Here is a 15,299-nt window from a genome sequence, read left to right as displayed (position 1 = left end):
TCTTCAGCCTCCATTTTTATTTTACTTTATTTTATTTTATTTTATTTTATTTTACTTTATTTTGTTTTATTTTATAAGAGCACGCTATAGGGGCTAGGGAGATGGCTCACAGGTTAAGAGAAATGGCTGCTCTTCCAGAGGTCCCAAGTTCAATTTCCAGCAATCGCATGGTGGCTCACAACCATCTACAATGAGATCTGGTGCACTCTTCTGGCCTGCAGGCATACATGCAGGCAGAACACTGTGTACATAATAAATAAATGAATCTTGAAAAGAAAACAGCTGGGTGTTTGTGGCGCACGCCTTTAATTCCAGCACTCAGGAGGCAGAGGCAGGCAGACCTCTGTGAGTTTGAGACCAGCCTGGTTTCCAGAGAGAGTGCCAGGATAGGCTCCAAAGCTACACAGAGAAACCCTGTCATGAAAAAAAAAAGAAACAGAGAAAAGTTCACTATATAGTTCAGGCTAGCTCTGAACTTGTTATATTCCTGCTTCAAATGTCCCAATGCTGATAGTAGAAGAATCTACTACAGTCCTTAGTGTTTCTTAAACTTTAACTATGAACAGAAATATTAGTAAAAAATGAATAAAATGTGAATCTATAGTTTTGAACCTTGTTTAAATACATTAGCATTCTAGGCCTGCCTCTCAAAGAACTTAAACATGATTAATTTATTTTGTCTGGGTCTAGTTTCTCCCTTAAAAAACACTTTTATGCAGGGCTGTGGTGGCACATGCCTTTAATCCCAGCACTCGGGAGGCAGAGGCAGGTGGATCTCTGTGAGTTCAAGGCCAGCCTGGTCTACAGAGCGAGTGCGAGGACAGCCAGAGCTGTTACACAGAGAAAGCCTGTCTCAAAAAAATATACCTTTACTATATTACTAAGATTGTTTCCATTTTTGTCATTCTATGATGATGCTTCTTGCTCCTGCTCCTGTTTCTCTTCCTCCTTCATGGCTTGAACCCATGAATATACATGCTACATAAGCTGTATAGTACTAAGGCACATCTCTAGCCCTGTGGGTATTTTTAATGTTTTTATTTGTTTTTTGAGAATTTCATAAAGGTATACAATGTTTTCCTATCATTGACCCCCATTCCTTCCTCCAACTCTTTCTAGATTCCCACACATTCCTTTCCCAACTTAATGTTCTCTTTTTAAATAACCCAAAAGTCCAATAAGTGCTTCCCATGTGTGTGAGGCCATCGACTAAGAGCATTGTCAACCTACCAAGAATCACACCCCTAAAAATACTCACTTCCCTAGAAACACAAGTTGCCAATAGATCCTTAGCTAGGGGTGAGAGTTTGAGTGCCTGTCTTAGTCAAAGTTATGTTGCTGTAAAGAGACACAATGAGCACATAACTCCTATAAAGGAAAGCATTTAATTGAGGCTGGTTTATTGTTCAGAGTTTTAGTCCATTATCATCGTGGTGGGAAGCTTGGTAGAACGCAGGCAGACATGATGCTGGAGAAGGAGCTGAGAGTTGTACATGTGAAGCCACAGTCAGAAGGGAGAGAGAGACACTCAGCCTGGCTTGAGCATCTGAAACCCCAAAGGCCACCCCCAATGTCACACGTTCTCTAAGAAAGTCTCACGTACTCTAACAAGTTCACACAGTCCTAATTCTTTCAAATTGTGCCACTGCCTGTGAGCCTATTAGGGCCATTTTCATTCAATCCACCACAGTGCCCCTCCCACATGTGTTCTGAATTGTTGACTGGTTTGATATTCTGTAGGTCTTGTGCAGTCAGCCATAGCCATTTTTGAGTTCGTGAATGCAGTGATCTTGCCATGTCTAAGACAGCTTGACCCAGGTCTTCCCCAACCTCTGGATCTTAGACTCTTTCTTTTCCTTTTTCTGCAAAATTCTGAGTATTGAGAGGAGGTGTGTGATGTAGATGTTGGGCAGTCCACAGATACTTACTCTCTCAGTTTGACCAGTTAGGCATCTTTGTGTTAGTTGCCATCCACTACACAAAGGAGCTTCCCTGATGAGGACTGAGGGCTGCATTAACCTATGGGTACAGCATTAAATTATAAGTTATTTTATTATTGTATCCATTTAGCAAAATAACAGTAGTAGGTTCACCACTAGAACCCTCTGAGTTCACCATCCAGATTTCTTGGGTAGATTTACAGTAGCAAGCATGAGTTTCCTCTTGTGGAGAGGACCTTAAATCTGAGCAGAAAGTGGTTGTTTATTCCCATAACATTTATGTCACTACTATACTTGCCAGGCCAGTCCTTATTGTACCTCGAAAGGGTCACAGCTGGGTAAAACTCCTGATGATTTTATCCCTCAGCAACCTGCTGTATTACTGAAAACTAGCCAGCAGGAAATAAGCTTCTAAGTCAGTACCAGCTTGATTTCTTCAAGTCCTGTGACCAAAGTGTGTGGTGTCTTCAGCAACAGGGTATCACCATCACATTCTATTGGGCAACTGAGAGCAATGGTAATAGGTTGTATTAATTTAGGGGTCTCTGGAACCCCTCTGACCAAAAATTTGAGAGGAGGTGTCCCACATAAGCACTGGGCCTTTTTATTTGATAGCCTATGACTTCTAAGAAGAGCATTAACCCCTATGAAAGGTAACTTAATTTAAACTCTTTCATGTGTATGTGTGTATAGAAGTTTCTAACATAGTAGTTTCCATATAGCCTTTTCAAACATCCTTATTATAGTTATTCCCTCTGCCAACCCTCTCCTTTGCCCTAGTCCCCCATCCCCCTCCTCATTTTCCCCTATAACCCTCTTCTTTCCCTCTTCTATTAGGACTTTCTTGTCCTCAGTGGCCCCTTTTTAATTTCCTGGCTTCTATAGGTACATGTGAGTCTTTTTTGACTCCTCCAAATATCTACTCAAAGAAGCATATAAAAAGATTAAAGTTATACTAATTTTTGGAGAGCCTTTTATCATACTTGAGTGATACCTATGGTATCCATTTAATTTATTGTCCAAGCTCTAAGAAACTTTTGAGTATTGAAGGGTTATTTAGTGATTACACTAGCATAACAGCTTTCAATTGGCAGTCTTAAGTCAACTATAAATTATGGTTACCCTTATCTCATATATGTTGTTAAGAGTTACCTTGGGCTAGGAAATAGCTCAGCATGCAAAGGAACTTGCGCCCAAGCCTGATAACCTGAGTTTGACTCCTGGGAACCCGCATGGTGGAAGAAGATAGCTCACTTTTGCCAGTTGTCCTGTGACCTACACACCACACACACTCAGACACACACAGACATTAAATTTAAAAAAAAAAAAAACAGGTGCATTATCTAATTATCAGTTGCAATTCCTTTATATGCTTTTCCTGTTTTCTTTTGTTTTTGTTTTTCTTGTAGATGCCGTGTGTGTGGAGAGTAATACTGTATCATGCCAGCAATCTCCAGCCAGCAAAAAGGGGATGTTCACAGATGATTTACACAAGCTGGTGGATGATTGGACAAAGGAAACAGTAGGAAATTTTCCTAGTAAGCCAAGTTTAAACCAGCTCAAACAGAACCAACAAAAATTAGAGGCAGAAAATTGGAACAAAGTATATGAAGTAAGTGGTTTATCCTCTGTCCTCTTTATAAAAATTAAAAACTATAAAATTGATTTTGGCTATGATTATAGATACTGCTCAAAAATAGTATGGAATATGATATTGAGACTTTGAGCCTTATCTAGATTTATCGTGTCTTTGAGCAAACTATCTTTTAGACCAGGAGTTGCCAAATTTAATGAAGGGAATAATTAGTAAACATGTTAGGCTTTCCAAGCCACAGGGTTACAAGAATCAACTTTATTGTAATGCAAAAGCAGTCTAAGAAAATATGTAAGCAAATGGTTGTAACTCTGTTCTATTACCACTTGTTTTTGTTTTTGTTGTTGTTGTTGTTTTGGTTTTTCAAGACAGGGTTTCTCTGTAGCTTTGGAGGCTGTCCTGGAACTCACTCTGTAGACCATGTTGGCCTCTAACTCACAGAGATCCACCTGTCTCTACCTCCCGAATGCTGGGATTAAAGGTGTGCTGGGATTAAAGCCACTATCGCTGGCTTTTGCCACTTAATTTATGGAATGTTCCTCCTTTGAAGCCCCTCCCATTCATAGAGTTCTTATTTTTCTTTCACAAATCAGTTTGCTTTGCTTAAAAGACAAATAAACATGAGTTATGAAAAAAGGTGGTAAGCCAAAATTTGCTGACTCTAGGTTTATACTATTTTCTCTCTAAAAATATAAAGTATTCAAAATGAATTCATCTGGAGAGAGGGTTAATTAGATGGTACAAGAAGAAATAAATGTTGAGGAAAACAAAGTCCTATGCTATACATCTCAATGTTCTTAAACCCAGTAAGGTATCTGAACTATCTTTGTTTAGTTTATAAAAATAATTGTAAGGCTGTGGAAGGTGAAATATTATGAGATCTATTGAGTTTATAGAAAAAATGACAGTTATTACACATGGCCATACAAGATAAGATGTACATATATGGGCGTTGGTGGTGCACGCCTTTAATCCCAGCACTCGGGAGGCAGAGGCAGGCGGATCTCTGTGAGTTTGAGGCCAGCCTGGTTCCAGAGCAAGTGCCAGGGTAGGCTCCAAAAGCTACACAGAGAAACCCTGTCTCGAAAAACCAAAAAAAAAAGGTGTACATATAAGTGATATGTGGGAAACCACAGTGTATTCTGGCGTGGGAAGAAGATATATTATCGAACAGAATGTATAGAATAGTGTAATTTAGGCAAAATTATATGTTAGGCATATGCTTATGAATATATAAATATGAAAATTGCTGAAGAATATGCTGGATGGTGAAATTTGGACCTTATTTTACCTTGTACTTTTTTGTGTTCAAATTTTTAAAGTCAGTAATATTTTTTTTATTTTATTAGTTCTAGTTAGGGAACAAGCTTATTTCAAGTCCCTTCTCCCTCTCCCTCCCTTCACCCCCAACCCTTCTCCTCCACCCCCAGCCTACCCCCCACCCCATCCACCCACCACTCCCCAGGCAGGGTAGGGCCCTCAACGGGGGCACTGCAAAGTCCACCAAATCTTCCTGTGCTGGTCCTGGGCCCTTCCCCATGTGTCCAGGGCCAGAGTGTATCCCTTCACATGGGATGGGCTCTCAAAGTCCCTTCTTGCACCAGGGGAAGCTTAAAGTCAGTAATATTTTTTCAAAGTAAGCAATCCTGTTAAAAATTAAGTGCTAGAATTTCAGTTTTTGTAATAGGAAGATATCTCTGAATATATTATTCTTGAGTGTATACTTGATAATAGAAATAGTCTTTGAACATAGTTAAGTAAAGAACATGAAAATAGTTACATTGAGCTGATGTTGCAGTTTAGTGGTAGAGCACTTGACTCTCAAGTAAAAAAAGCCCTGGATTTGGTACCCTGCACTGTGAGGGAAAAAATGGTATAAAAATGTGCTGTTGTCCCAGCACTCAGGAGGCTGAAACAAGAGTATGATTAATTGGTGCCTGAGATACATACTAAAAAATACATCTGTGAAAACTTGGCTTCCTTAAGTAATGAACAATGTATCTGCTTGGGAGATGTATGTGTTTGTCTTATTCCTGGCACCAGTTGATGTTCGGATAACACCATTACTGTAAAATCTGAGATCCTTCAGAGGCATTTCAAGACATTAAATGCATTTGTTCTGTCAGTGAAAGATTCTGAGTGTTGTATGAAGGAAGGTTTTGTTGACTGGTTGAATGGTGGTTTATTGAGTATAAAGGAGGGTGTTTACAAGAAGAGTGAGGAGAAAATTATGTGTAAATAAAAGCTGGAGAGATGGCTCAGAGGTTAAGAGTACCGAATGCTCTTCCAGAGGTCCTGAGTTCAATTCCCAGCAACTACATGGTGGCTCACAACCATCCATTATGAGATCTGGTGCCCTCTGCTGGTGTGCAGATATACATGGAAGCAGAATGTTGTATATGTAATAAATAAATAGATAGATAAATAAATAAATAAAATCTTTTTTTAAAAAAAGTGGTAAAGAAAGCCGGTGGTGGTGGCGCACGCCTTTAGTCCCAGCACTCGGGAGGCAGAGGCAGGCGGATCTCTGTGAGTTCGAGGCCAGCCTGGTCTACAAGAGCTAGTTCCAGGACAACCTCCAAAGCCACAGAGAAACCCTGTCTCAAAAAAACAAAAAGAAAAAAAAATGTGGTAAAGATCTTTTAACAGAGTTTGGTCCCAATGTCAGCTAGTCATTTACTATGACTTCATGTCTTTTTTGCCTCAGAGTTCTTATATTTCAAATGTGGATAGTCCTTGCAGGATTACTGTGAAGATTAAGTTAGCACATCATACCATCACAGGGATTACTTATATGTAGTAACTATTTTTGTATTTTAGATTTGGTTGGTTATGTATTTGTGTAGAGGGCCAACTAATATTCTTGCATGGTACTGTCCTGTAGCCCTACTTAGACATTTTTGTTCACATAATCATGTATCCTTTTATTGTGCTCCGCTAAAAGCAAATGAAGCCATTAAATAAGTATTAAATTGCATTTATACGAATTACAGAGAAAGGTATAGGGGGATATTATGCAGTAAGGGATATTTGATCTACTAAAAAGAGGTCAGCCGGGCGTTGGTGGCGCATGCCTTTAATCCCAGCACTCGGGAGGCAGAGGCAGGTGGATCTCTGAGAGTTCGAGACCAGCCTGGTTTACAAGAGCTAGTTCCAGGACAGCCTCCAAAGCCACAGAGAAACCCTGTCTCGAAAAACCAAAATAAAATAAAATATAATATAAAAAGAGGTCAATGAGGACAAGCCAGATGGCCCAGATGGCACTTGTCACCAAGCCTGACTACCTGAATTCAGTTCCCAGAACCCAGATGGAGCAAACTGACTCCCACAAGTTGCCCTCTTACCTCCACATGCAATTCTCTGATAAAGTGATAATTGACTAAGATCTAAAGAGTAGGAGCTAATTCGTTACTAGTTCCTGCCTAAGCAGAAAACTACCATATGCAAAAGCCTCATGTGAGGGAAGAAACCTGAAAGGACTGAAAGTAAGCCAGGCTGGCTGAAGTGAACAGTGGTAAACTGTAGGGGAAGCTGTAGCCAGCCCCTAAGAAGGCGTGGCTACAGCTTCCCCTACAGTAAACAGTGAATCTAAGGAGTAGGTGGAGTCTTTAATGTGGTAGTGATAAGGAATGCTGTATTTATTTTAAGAAAGATAGATAGTTATGATGCCCCAGATCTTTAATAGGATCACATTTTAATTATTGTTTCTTTTGAGAAGAGCACTGACTGAAGCAAAAAGACAGATTTTGGTGGGATCAGGCTCATTGTTTTCTGACCAGTCAGGAGTTAGTCACACTAGTATAGTTGATGGGAAGTTGAGTTGAACAGAAGGAATGTTTAGGAGAGAAGAGGGAAGATCTGATAATTGAATGACTGTATGATTTGGTTGGTAGTGACTGCTGTCTGTGTATTCTTCCTGGGTGCTGATCATGGAAATGGTGCACATGAGCAGATAATGGGTTTTGGTAGGGGAAGATTGCCTGTTTGTTTGGATGTTTGAATCAGAGATGTCTTAGGAATATCCAAGAGTAGACTTGTAACTTCTCTAATTAAGTCTTTGAAAAATGTGCCATTGGGTTTTTTTTATAATTTATTTAACCTTTATTTTATGTGCATTGGGGTGAATGTATCAGATCCACTGGAACTAGAGTTATAGACATTTGTGAGCTGTCATGTGGGTGCTGGGAATTGAACCCAGATCCTCTGGAAAACAGTCGGTGCTGTGAACCACTGAGCCATCTCTCCAACCCTGTCCATTTTTTTTTAAACAATACTACTCATTACATAACTTAACCAATGAAAAAAAGTATGAAATTTAAAATACCATTTTCAAATCCCACCACCCAGAAATGGTTGTCATCAACTTCAGGTAAACTTCAGGTGATTTTCTATGTGAATATATAGATGCATAGGAATAAGTTTATTCAAATGTGATCATATTATATTGCTGTTTTGAATCAGAAGCATTACATTTAATTTTACTTTAACAGAAAGAAAATACTGATAAGAGGAGGTTGCTGAACTTTAAATAAAAAATATTTTGTAACTCAACATATATGTCATCATTCATTTTCAGATCAAACTAAAAACCTTTATCCTAACTTACATTGAAAATTTCTAACAAAAGTGTAACTGAAAGTTTTTGTTTTAGCTTGGTAATTCAATGTAGAACTAAGGATTTGAGGCTTCTAAAAGAATTATTTACATTTATTGCAATTATTCCTCTGTGTATTATGAACATATTATAATCTCTATACATATTTTCAATCAAAACATAATTCATTAAGAATAGCCAGACAGGCAGGAATATATCTTTTCAGTACTGCCCAAATGCAATTGTCTGTTTTTTAGTTTAAGTTTAGAAGAATGGGGGGGGGGCTGGGAGGATAGCTTAACCAGAGACTACATACCAAGCAAGTATGAGGGCCTGAAGTTAGTCCTTAGAGCCCATGGAAAAAGCTGGGTGTGTGGTATATGCATAACTCCCAGCACTGGGGAGGCAGAGACAGGTGAATCCTGGGGAATTGCTAGCTAGCCAGTCTTGGCTACTTAGTGAGCTTCAGGCCGATGAGAGAGCCTGTCTCAAAAAACAAGTTGGATAGCACCCAAGAAATCACATCCAAAGTAGACCTCTCACCTCCATATGCACATAAGCCTACATGCATGTATACATACAAGAATAAAAGTCAGTATATAAGAATATAACAGAAGAGCTGGAGAGATAATTCAGTAGTTAACAGCTTTGGCTCATTTTTTTAGAGAATTAATACAAATATTTATGTAAGACTTTAAGTCTTTTTTTGCAGATCTTTTTTTATTTGAATTAGAAACAAGATTGTTTTACATGACAATCCCAGTTCCCTCTCAACAGCTTTGGCTTCTATTTCAGAAGATGGATTTGATTCCCCACACCCTCATGGCTGCTCACTTCTGTCTGTAACTCCAGTCCCAGGCCCTCTTCTGACCTCCATGGGTACTGCATGTGTATGTTACACATAATACCCATGCAGCCAAAACACCCATACAAGCAAAATAAAGTAAAAAGAACAGAATTGTCAGATTTCAAGATAGTGAGAAGGGAACATGAAGGAGATATTTAGCCAACATCTGCTATATGTCAGGTTCCCTTGTTACACTAATTGTGACCCTTTGTGTCCAGAGGACCATGTAAGATGGGCTATTTTCATCTATGCCTACAGTATGAAAGCATATTCATGGTTGGAAAAATGAAATAAAAACAAAATAACAGTACCAGCACCAGTAAAGTAGGTCCTAAAGTGTGAACGGTGAGTTAATATGGACCTGTTATCTGGAATAGTGTTGAAGTCCCTGCCTCACTGCTATTTTGCTTGTTGGTGTTGTGCTACTTGCCAATTTTAGTTTCTGTTTCCTTATCTGAAAATGCCTATACTGCAAGGCAGGGTAGTTAGAACCATGAGTTGAAGCAAAGAATGTTACCATTGCATAACTCACAGAAAGGTGCTCCACTCATTGTGATAGTAGATGTAGTGAGTCTAAAAGAATAGGAATATAAACTGATAAAAGAATATGCCAAATAAACTGATCTTTTGTTCTTATGTTTGTTTTGTTTTTGTTAGAGTACTCCATCTACTATGGGCTACCCATCAACATGGATTTCTTCTCTCTCCCAAATTCGTGGAGCTGTTCCAACATCCTTGCCACAAGGACTCCCACTCCCTTCATTTCCCGGGCCATTATCATCATATGGAATGCCTCATGTTTGTCAGTATAATGCTGTAGGGCCCACAGGTTATCCAGTACAGTGGGTAGGAATTCCGGGAACAACACAGCAGTCTGTAGTAGTTCCCACTCAATCTGGGGGACTCTTCCAGCCCGGGATGAATTTGCAGGCATTTCCAGCTCCACCGATGCAGAATCCGTCATCAATCCCTCCTGGTCCTAAATGAATCCAAATAAATGCTGAAGTAAGAGGAGAGGATTTTCAGAACACCTACAATACTAAACTTCTTGAGTTCTGCCATATTCTCTCGCATTTGCGTCTCCTTTCAACTGTGTCTTTTGTTGTTCTGATGTGATATTTGATACAGCTCGTCATTCTGTAGTAATGTGCAGTTTGCACATAGAATACTGCACACTGAAATGTTTTTTCACTTCAAATCCTATCCTCTTTGATACTTGATTTTTAAAAAATACTGTCCAGAATGCTTTAATAAGCTCAGCTTGAGTGTTACCATTTCCAGGACACTTTCATGTGTTGCTAAGAAGCTCTCACCCCACTTTTTTATGCTGCTACCAGCAGTTGTATGATACTTTTCTTTAAAGTGTGTAAAAACTATGTAGATTGGTTCTCCCCAAATGTGGAAGACCCTCCACTAGCCAGTTTTGTGGGATTTGTCACAAGTGTCTTCAGTTTACTTTTCACAGAAGGCAGTAACTGGCTGCAAGAAATGTTTTCATGTATAAATTTAGTATAGTTTTGTCAAGCAGTACAGAACAGGAGCGTTTTTAATGTGATTTTCTTCCCGTCATCACAGCAGTAGGAGTGAGGGCTTGTTTAAGTGAGGCGGAGGGAAAGGACAAAAACAGAACTGTAACAGTTCCTTGAACCTACAGCTACTAGAGCTGCTTTTGGGTTCCAGTAATAACCCTCAGCAGCCATCTTTTCTCATGTGCACACTGCATTGGTTTTGAGCATCTGAGAGGCACTGGCTTGGCTTGCGTTCTTTTGCTAGGTATTGCAGCTAATGTGAATCTCATTTGGGGGAATCCTTGTAATCCTAAACAAGGAGATTCAGGTTAACACTTCTGTTAATCCATTCTTCTAAAGTGAAGTGTACTTGACACATTAGGGTTTGTAGCTTTTGAGACTTTTACATAAAACACTGGCTTTACAGGGTTCTAAGAAATGTAGGATACACTGTCCTGCAGTGAAATAGTACACCCTAGGATGATATTATTTAAATTGCCTTTAACCTTTTTTGATGACAGTGTTTTGGTTGTTTTAATTTCTTACTAGTATCTGTAGTCTTAGACCATTTTAGATCGTAGATGCGTTTGTCAGCCTCTTGAAAATTTGAGAGAATTCACTGTCAAGTTGCACTTTACTGGGTTTTATCCAGTTTTAGGAGGAAGGGAGGCAGTGTCAAAACGTATGCCTTTGGTTTTTAAGAATGTTAACTTCAGTAATCTTAAAGGCTAGTCACAGGGTTACCTAATATTCAGTCTGTGAAACTCAAATAGAATTTTTACATGGTATACATCAACTCCTAAGTACACATGTTCAAATGACTTAGCATTCACTGAAGCTTTGAAAGTCATTTCTAATACATGTTTTCCTATTTAGGAATTCTCTTGGTAACCATTCCAAATTATGCTCAATGTTTCTGTTAACAGATTTTCCTCCATATTCCTCTAAAAACTTACCCCATGGGCTTGCTGGGAAGTTAGAAAAACTTTGCTTTTTTATTTCGTACAGTATACTTTGTGACAGTCAGTACCCTTTTTAAAAGTTGTCTTATATTACTTACCTAAAGATCATACCCACCATCACATTTTTTTTCTGCAGATTTTTTTATTTGAATTAGGAACAAGACTGTTTTACATGACAATCCCAGTTCCCTCTCCCTCCCCTCCTTCCCTATAACCCCCTCCCCACCATCACATTTTTGTCACTGTTACTGGGGCATTCTGTGAATTGCTATTGGAAAAAGCCACAGTTTCTTTTCCTAAGACATCCTGTTTTGGATGAGTCCAGATCATATGCACGGATTCCTGAAATTCCTTCTATAGTATTGCTTTGCAAGTTGAAGTGAGTTTTAGGCTATTAATGTAGTGCAGTTGCTTGCATTGCAGTGTTTTCCACATGTATAAAAACAATGCTCCTAAAACCCATAGTTCCTTAAAACTGTGCTTCTTTATCAGTTGGTTTTATATAATTATATTAAGATAAACAACCCAGAAGGTGAAATCCTACAAGTTTTAAGACTGGATCTTCTCTAGTTGCAATCATTTTAAACGGTGTACCCCAGGATGAAAAAAGCTCCATGGATGACATGTACAATCCCATTTACTAGTGGCTGCTCTACGTAGTATGTTCTGTGTTTTGTTAAACATCTCAGTTTTACACATAATTCATAGTTCTTGTTTGCCTGCAGATGTTTGCAGTGCCTTGTAATATTTAGAATCTTTTCAGGTTTTGCTGGAAAGAAAAGTCATCTTCTAAAGTTTGAAGATGGGGAATAGTGTACTGCTGTCTCCATGCTGACTGCAGTATCTGGGTTAACATATATGTTACATATACATTGTGTATGTGTAATGTGTAGAAGTTAAAGCATACAGAAAAAAGGGAGTGTGCAGAAATGAAGAAAACAATGTTATTCACTTTGCTGTGGGGTTTTCTTTACTTTTTCGCATTACTTTTTGATTTGATTCAGATTATAGTCACTTTGATTGTAAATATTGGTTAGTTTTCTTGAAGAGGATTTTGCATTTCATAATTTTGCTAAGTCGTAGAATAGTGCTGTTTCCATCCTTGCCTGAAGTACTTTTTCTCTCCCATAAACAATGAATCAGATAATGCTCAGAAGTTCCCTTTTTTTTTTAACAAAAAGTCTAGTGCATTTAATGGGCCTTCTGTTCATTTCTAGAAAGCATGCGAACCTATCTTTTTCATTTTCTTGTAATCAACATAAAGGTTGCGCTTAACCACTGTGTGTGAAGTTTCCTTGGGAGATAGTCTGTAATGTCTAGCCTCTCTGTTTACTTCTCCAAATGCACATCTGATGAGCAGTGTTGTGTCTTCATGTATGGCAACATGAGCACTTCACCATGAGGCACTGCTGTTGTGTCTGTGAAGTTGGGTATAACATCATAAGACTGTGAAACCAATACTGGTGTATTCAGTGCAGATAACCCTTTATAAAACTGGAGCAGGCTTGAATCTAAAGTAATTTGCTATAGTTTGACAAATATTCCTGCAGTCTTTCATCTCTTCCTTGCTTAATATCAAGCATACGTTCTAATAGTTTGACAGGAAATCTAACTGTGAAAATTTAAAAGGCACTTCCGCTGTGATTTTTGGGTTGAGTGTAGAGTGTTTTCTAAGGTAATAATGGGATGTTATCATCTGAAAACCCCAGATTTAATTGCAGTCCAGTTACTTTTGTTTATCTACCTCGTTTTTCAGTACTGTTTTAGGTGCACACATAATTGTTGCCTGTGAAACTTGCTTTTTTGCCTTGATTCTTTATGTTGTTTAGATTCTAAATCTGGCTTGCCTTTTTTGTCCTTGCACTCACCACACATGTGAGATGAGAGGAATCATCATTCTGCCACCAATCTGTGTTTAAGCAATGAGAATCAATCACCAATGTGTAATGAAGTTAGGGGATTTGGGGATGGAAGCAAAGAGAGAAATCAAATTGGTGACTTACAATACTCAGTGGTAGGAGGTAGTTTTCAGATAAACAAATGGTTCAAATGGACTGAAGGGAGATAGTCCCAGTGCCTGGAATTTCACATGTGATGGCAATGTTTTCTCATCTCAGTTTCTAAAGGGCTATGGGTTGAAATCGCTTTAACTACCACAGTGAAATACTTGACCTCCTAGGCAGTAACCCATCTTCAAAATATTGACTGGTATTTACAGTGACAGTTTGTTATCTTAAAATGACAGAATGCATTTCATTTGAATCATAGTTGGTAGTAAGGATTTAGATAATTGCTTATCTAATCTCTGTAGTTTATGGAATTGACTCTCTTTGCTGTATTTTCTAAACATTGAAAATAATATGTTCCCCTTTCCCCTTTAAAACAAAACCCAGCAAATGTTTGTAACTGGATATTCCTTGTTTCACATGTTTACCACATAACACTACATTTTTAATATTAGTAAATACTATATTTCAGCCATCATTTATAAATACATTCCTGAGGTATATTTGCCATCGATTGTGATTCTCTTACCTCATGTTGTGTTTAATTAAGAAAATCTGAGCCTTCTGAGGTGGTATGCAAGCCATTTTCTAGAATAGATTGGTTGCTTTTTTGATCTGTAGTTTATCAGGGACTTATTTTCCCTCCCTTTATTTAGAAGATGTAATAGAAAGGTCTGTATATATAGAAAATACTTTTGATTTGGTAAATATAATTCTAGGGTTAAAATTTAAAAATCTAATCCAGAGTATAAAATGAGAACACTCTAACATAATAAAAATTTCTTGTAAGAAAAATTAGTATGCAATTTGTGTGGAGCCATACTCTCAGACCACCCTGGAAATCATCTCCTTTTTGTGTGTCTGAACAGTGAATTCAAACACTGATCAGGGACCTTGACAACTAACATGTGAATGGGCCCAAAGTCATAAGCATGTTAAATTTCTTTTCTACTGAGATGGTTGAAAGAGTGTACAGGTTACCAGCTCGGACGTATTCCGGAAGGTTTTCTTTGAAGTAAAACAATGCAGACGAAGCGAAAAGTCAGGCAAGAGGGCAAGGGAAGGACTAAGCTCTGAAGGGACAATGCTCTAAAACACTTGTCACCCTTCTAGCTTTTCTACATTGTATTTCTTTCCACTATAATTTCAGATTTAAGGTTGAGATTTGTAGTCCAGAACCCTCAGCAGATATAGTGGATATAGTGACTGATCAGAAAGTGCAGTTGAAGGTCTGTCATGCTCAATCACTTAAAGCTATTAATTGTTTAATACGAATACTAAGCATGTAGACCTTAATGCAGCATGGGAGCCACTCAGGAAGTTTATGCAATTAAACTTTCATGCATAATTTACCATGAGATATGTAGAATTTCAGCCAATTCTCAATGCTTAACATTTAGTTATATATGTGAACTCTCCTTTTTTAATTCGGGAATGTAGCATTATATAGAATGCTGTTAAATTTAACTTTAACATTAACTTTTATTTTACTTTTTTTTTTGGTAAGCCAAGTGATCTACCTTTTAGCAGTTGTCTGGTTTTGATTCTTCGAAACTGTGATTTTTATTTTAATTACTACCCAACTGTTAAGTATTTTGTTTCCTGGAATTTTGTTTTGAAACAAAAATAAAGGCTGAGTTAAATGACTGTGTCGCCTTATTAAAATTCTGTCAATTACCAAAGTTGTCTGGCTTAAAATGGTTCTTTATCAAATATAATTTAGCAGATATATGAAAGTTAGTCTTACAGATTGTGTGGGCTTTGGGATAGGGGGAACCTGCCTCAGCCATGTGTTACCTGTTGTTTTACATGCAATTCTAATGCTTTTCCAGTGGGTGACCCTTCACA

At 38.2% G+C, this 15,299-nt stretch overlaps 1 protein-coding gene across 3 annotated transcripts in view; it reads left to right on the top strand.

Moving 5' to 3' along the window:
* Wnk3 (WNK lysine deficient protein kinase 3) overlaps positions 1-15,098 on the top strand; it is a 96,800-nt gene extending 81,702 nt beyond the window's left edge. For all 3 annotated transcript variants that reach the window (XM_035450233.1, XM_035450232.1, XM_035450231.1), the window contains 2 exons: positions 3,350-3,552; positions 9,633-15,098. In XM_035450233.1, coding sequence (XP_035306124.1) covers positions 3,350-3,552; positions 9,633-9,962 — 533 coding nt within the window. In that variant the 3' untranslated portion in view covers positions 9,963-15,098. The remainder of the gene's footprint in view (positions 1-3,349; positions 3,553-9,632) is intronic.
* Positions 15,099-15,299: the final 201 nt, after the last annotated feature.

Source organism: Cricetulus griseus, chromosome X (assembly GCF_003668045.3).
Source record: "Cricetulus griseus strain 17A/GY chromosome X, alternate assembly CriGri-PICRH-1.0, whole genome shotgun sequence".
Classification (NCBI taxonomy): domain Eukaryota; kingdom Metazoa; phylum Chordata; class Mammalia; order Rodentia; family Cricetidae; genus Cricetulus; species Cricetulus griseus.
The sequence above is the reverse complement of the archived record's forward strand: the minus strand, read 5'-3'. Positions and strand labels throughout refer to the sequence as shown.